Source organism: Poecilia mexicana, unplaced genomic scaffold (genome assembly GCF_051168715.1).
Source record: "Poecilia mexicana isolate PSO_F unplaced genomic scaffold, ASM5116871v1 scaffold_22, whole genome shotgun sequence".
NCBI classification, from domain to species: domain Eukaryota; kingdom Metazoa; phylum Chordata; class Actinopteri; order Cyprinodontiformes; family Poeciliidae; genus Poecilia; species Poecilia mexicana.
Window position 1 is genome coordinate 14,869,357 of NW_028263391.1, and position 4,149 is coordinate 14,873,505.

The 4,149-nt window shown below is 41.9% G+C and overlaps 1 protein-coding gene across 1 annotated transcript; it reads right to left on the bottom strand.

Annotated features, from left to right (window-relative positions):
- Positions 1 to 459: 459 nt before the first annotated feature.
- On the bottom strand, positions 460 to 3,455 carry nkx2.2a (NK2 homeobox 2a). The gene is made up of 2 exons (XM_088002687.1): positions 2,355 to 3,455; positions 460 to 1,691 (listed from the first exon to the last, which is right to left on the bottom strand). Exons 1-2 carry the CDS (start codon positions 2,617 to 2,619, stop codon positions 1,135 to 1,137), a joined length of 822 nt encoding a protein of 273 aa, XP_087858813.1. The 5' UTR covers positions 2,620 to 3,455; the 3' UTR covers positions 460 to 1,134.
- Positions 3,456 to 4,149: the final 694 nt, after the last annotated feature.

Genomic DNA, 4,149 nt, shown 5'->3' on the forward strand with positions numbered 1-4,149 from the left:
AATAATAACTTTATCACACGATTAAACCCCAAATTTCAGTTGTTAAACCAAGACAACACACTGATTGCCCCAGCTCTATTTGCAATTTAGCGCTTAATAAGATAACAAAACATTTATTGCATTAAATAATTGCTTTCCCTCCGCTGTATGCCACTCTACAGCCAAGGCCGGGGGTGCTGACAAAAAGGAGTGCTTTTGACTCAAAAGCTTCTTGTGTGGAGAAGCCCACTTATATTAAGTGAGTGGATTTTAGTCCCATTTCACAAGTGACTTTAGGCTCTTTATGGGTGAGGTGTTCGGACAGAGAAAAAATATTCCTCGGATTAAATTTGACTAAATGGGGGGGAAAGAGTTGAAGTGCGCTGGAGATTTATTCCTATTCTGCGCCACAAGCTAGTATTTGGCTCTCTCCGCCCTTCTAAAAAAATGAAATCGACGGGACACTTATCAAAACAAAGCCTCATTTCAGTCATATTTTATTTAAAAGTTATTACTTTAAAAATGAAGATATTTGTCCATTTTAACTGCGGCGTCAGCACGGATTATTTTTACACATCTCACAGCATGTTCGCAAAAAAATAAATTTGGAAATTTAAATCCCGAGCTGCATCCAAATGCACCACCTGACTGCAAATATTTACAAGGAAGAAAAACAAAAAAGGCTGAAAACTTGCCAGTTTTTATTCATGGCCATAAATATTTTTTTTCGGTCCATAAAAGAAGCAAGAAATTAAAAATTTTCTATAATTATAAAGTGGTTCGCACGTGCTGATAATAACACGAAGGGACAAAAGGGGGGGAGGAAAAACATTAAAATAAAAAGTAAAACATCTCTACAACCAACACACAACATACTTTACAAAAAAAAAATATGTCACAAGAAGAGCATTGACATTTCTTAATAAAATCTATAAGGGAGAGGTTTGGACCCAGTTCTCTTAACGAAAACATGTAAACACGGCGCACACATGAGCCCCGAATAAAAATGGTAGTAGTATATATATGAGTCAAGCTGCAAAAATGAAAAGTCTTTTTTGTGTTTTTATTTTTATTTTTTTCTTTCTTTCTTCCTTCCTTTCTTTGCGGTGAAATACCCTACAGCCCACCCTCCAAACCAAGTCTCTATAATTTTTCTCACCAAGTCCACTGTTGCGTTTGCACCAAGTGATGTGCTGTGGGGAACTGCGGTGTGGCCGCGGCGCCGTACTGCGCGTTATACTGCATGTGTTGGAGCGACTGAGCGCTATACGCCGAGAAGGGAATCCCGGCCTGAAAAGTGGCCGCCAAGTCCTGAGCTTTAAGAGTGTGACAAGGCTTCCCATCCCTGACTAAGACGGGCACGGCCACCCGCCGAGGAGAAGGGAGGTGGGTCACTTCCATACCTTTCTCGGCCCGGGCTCTCTTCATCTTATACCGGTGGTTCTGGAACCAGATCTTCACCTGGGTCGGGGTGAGACGGATGAGGCTGGCCAAGTGCTCCCTCTCTGGGGCGGACAGGTACCTCTGTTGCCTGAAGCGGCGCTCCAACTCATAGGTTTGCGCCTTGGAGAACAGCACCCTCCTTTTCCGCTTCTTGCCCGAGTCGCTGCCGCCGCTGCTGGAGGTCTCCTTGTCGTTGTCGGGGGATTCGTCGTCCGCAGACGGCTCCGGAGACTTGGCCGAGTCCTGAGAGCTGGCGGACAAACCGTGCACTGCGACAAGAAACGGGAGAAACACTGTCAAAATGTTATGTCGGGAAGTTTTCAGAGAGATTTCTTACAAACACACAGGACATTAAGTGAATAGTAAACATTCAGGGTGCGTTTTCAATAAGAACTACCGGGGAGCAAATGTCTGTCATGCATGTTATGATTTTGAACTCTTGGATCTCCATAAAGATAGAAACTGGGCGACATTTTTTGACAAATTGCATCTCAAGAAACTAATATCAGTGTAGAGCATTGTTCCAAAAAGGCAAAATGGTCCAGATTTTCAAAGAAAACAGAGAAAGTCAGTGAAGCGTGAAAGGTGCATTGTCTTCTTAAATGTTACTTCACAATTTAACACTCTGGTTTTACGCCAACAGAAAAACTGATGCTGGAAATAAAGCAAGACAGAAATTCAATTCAAGCCCCTTTGCTTTTTCCTGCTTATTGTTATTCGAACAGTTCTTGCAAAAGCAGAGTGCCTTATGCCTTAACACTGCATGCATTTTCTAAGACGAGCAGCGCACGATGAATAAGGATGAACAGCGCACGCAACCCAAGGGCATCCTTAGGGCGCAATATGACCATGCATGCAATCAATTATCACTTAATTTACCCGCATTGGATCAAAAATAACAAAATAATGAGGGGATATATGACTCCACTTACATGAATATTGGATACTGTCCGTAGTAGCAAGCCATCGCGTGTAGGGATTGTCAGTACTGTCATAAAAGGGGTTCTTTAAAGGTAGATTTTGAACGTTTTCTAGAGGACTTTGCACCAAAACTCCACCGTTTTTCGTCGTGGATGCGGTCTCCGATCCCTCCGTGTCTTCTTCCGCTCCGGTGATAGATCCGTCCTCGTCATTCGTGTCAGGAAGGTCCAAAATGTCCTTTACAGAAAAGCCCGTCTTTGTGTTGGTCAACGACATATTCTGGTAGGGGGGGAAATATGCAGGGAAAAGTTGCTTGCAGCAGCTTTTTTTTTTTTTTCTTTCCCCCGTAACAATCCGCTGTTGTGAGAATAGAAAAACAAAACTAACAAGAAGAGGAGAAAAAAAAAGCAGAGAAAAAATTTGGATGAGTAAGTATCGCTCTACGCTGAAGTACAGTCAAAGCAGCCTCTGTGGATAACCATCGCCTATGAGCAAAGCAAGAAGCAATGGATTCGGTCTCTGTAAGTCCAGGAAGGATGCCAAAGTGGCTGAAGTGCTATATGCGGCTCATGGATACTGTGCTACTGCTGGGTGCTAGAGGGAAATAAGCCATTACCTTGTCCTGATCAGTCCATATAAGGTTGGTCTCAACACATGAACCTGCAGTGAAAAAGCATTAAAAAACGCGAAAGGTTGGCCACGTGTGGGCGGGTCTTAGGAGTCAAGTGGATGAAGACAGTGTTTGCAGATGTGAAATTGTGGGTTTTGGGGAGATCCGAGCCTCTACCATTGGTGCTTCAGAGCATGATGAGTGGTATAACGTGTCAATTAATTACAAAGACGGGGAGGGCCTTTTTTACACCCTATTTACATACAAAGAACCTCCAAGTAGCTTTATTCTCACAATACTTAAAAAGCCCCGTTCTAACAAATTGATCCAAGTGAAGCTTTCGCCCGTTACTTTTATAGTATAAAAGAAAAATAATAATATTAATAATAAAATGACTCACAAATCCATCATTTTTGAAGGGATGGGGCTATGTGTGTTTCAAGAGAAAACAAACAAAAACAAAAGGAAAAGGAAAGGAGTCGTTTAAATAGTGGATAATTTATGTAAACCTTTTATGTCAATATTTTTGCCACAGCTTAGGGCAAGAGGATGTGTCGAAACTAAAACAAGACGCTAAACATGCATTTAAGGCTCATCTGCATTAATAATAATAATAATAATAATAATAATAATAATAATAATAATAATAATAATAATAATAATAATAATAAAAAAAAATATTATTTATTTTTATTTGGGTTGGTTCATATTGTGTAAAACTTATACACCTTTGTTTTTCATTGCATTTTTTTCATGATAAATTTCTCCAGTGTGATATTTACTTTCAGCCTGTGTAGTTTCATTTGAGTTGCTCCATCTTGCTTCTTTTCTTCCCCCTTGTGAAATCTGAGTATCATTGTTGCTTACTTTATTTTCGTCCCCTCCAAGACTCCCCCCCCAACCCCCCTTCCCCCAACCCCTCTTTTCGCTCTCTTCCCTCAGCCTCCCTCATCCAGTAGGGCTATGTGATGTGGGTGACAATGTTGCGGCGTTTTTCAGCAGGTCCTCTGCGCATCCTGGGTGGTCGGGCCCGGGCAAACACAAATACAAACCGATTGCTAAGCTGCAGACAATGGGGGAAATGTAGACAAATGTCCGGCTCCCGTTGGAAGCTTTTGTCCGGCCGCAGTTTTTGCATTTATTTCAGGGCCCGAAATAATGGATGATTGACGCCCCGCGCACAATGCTTTCTAACT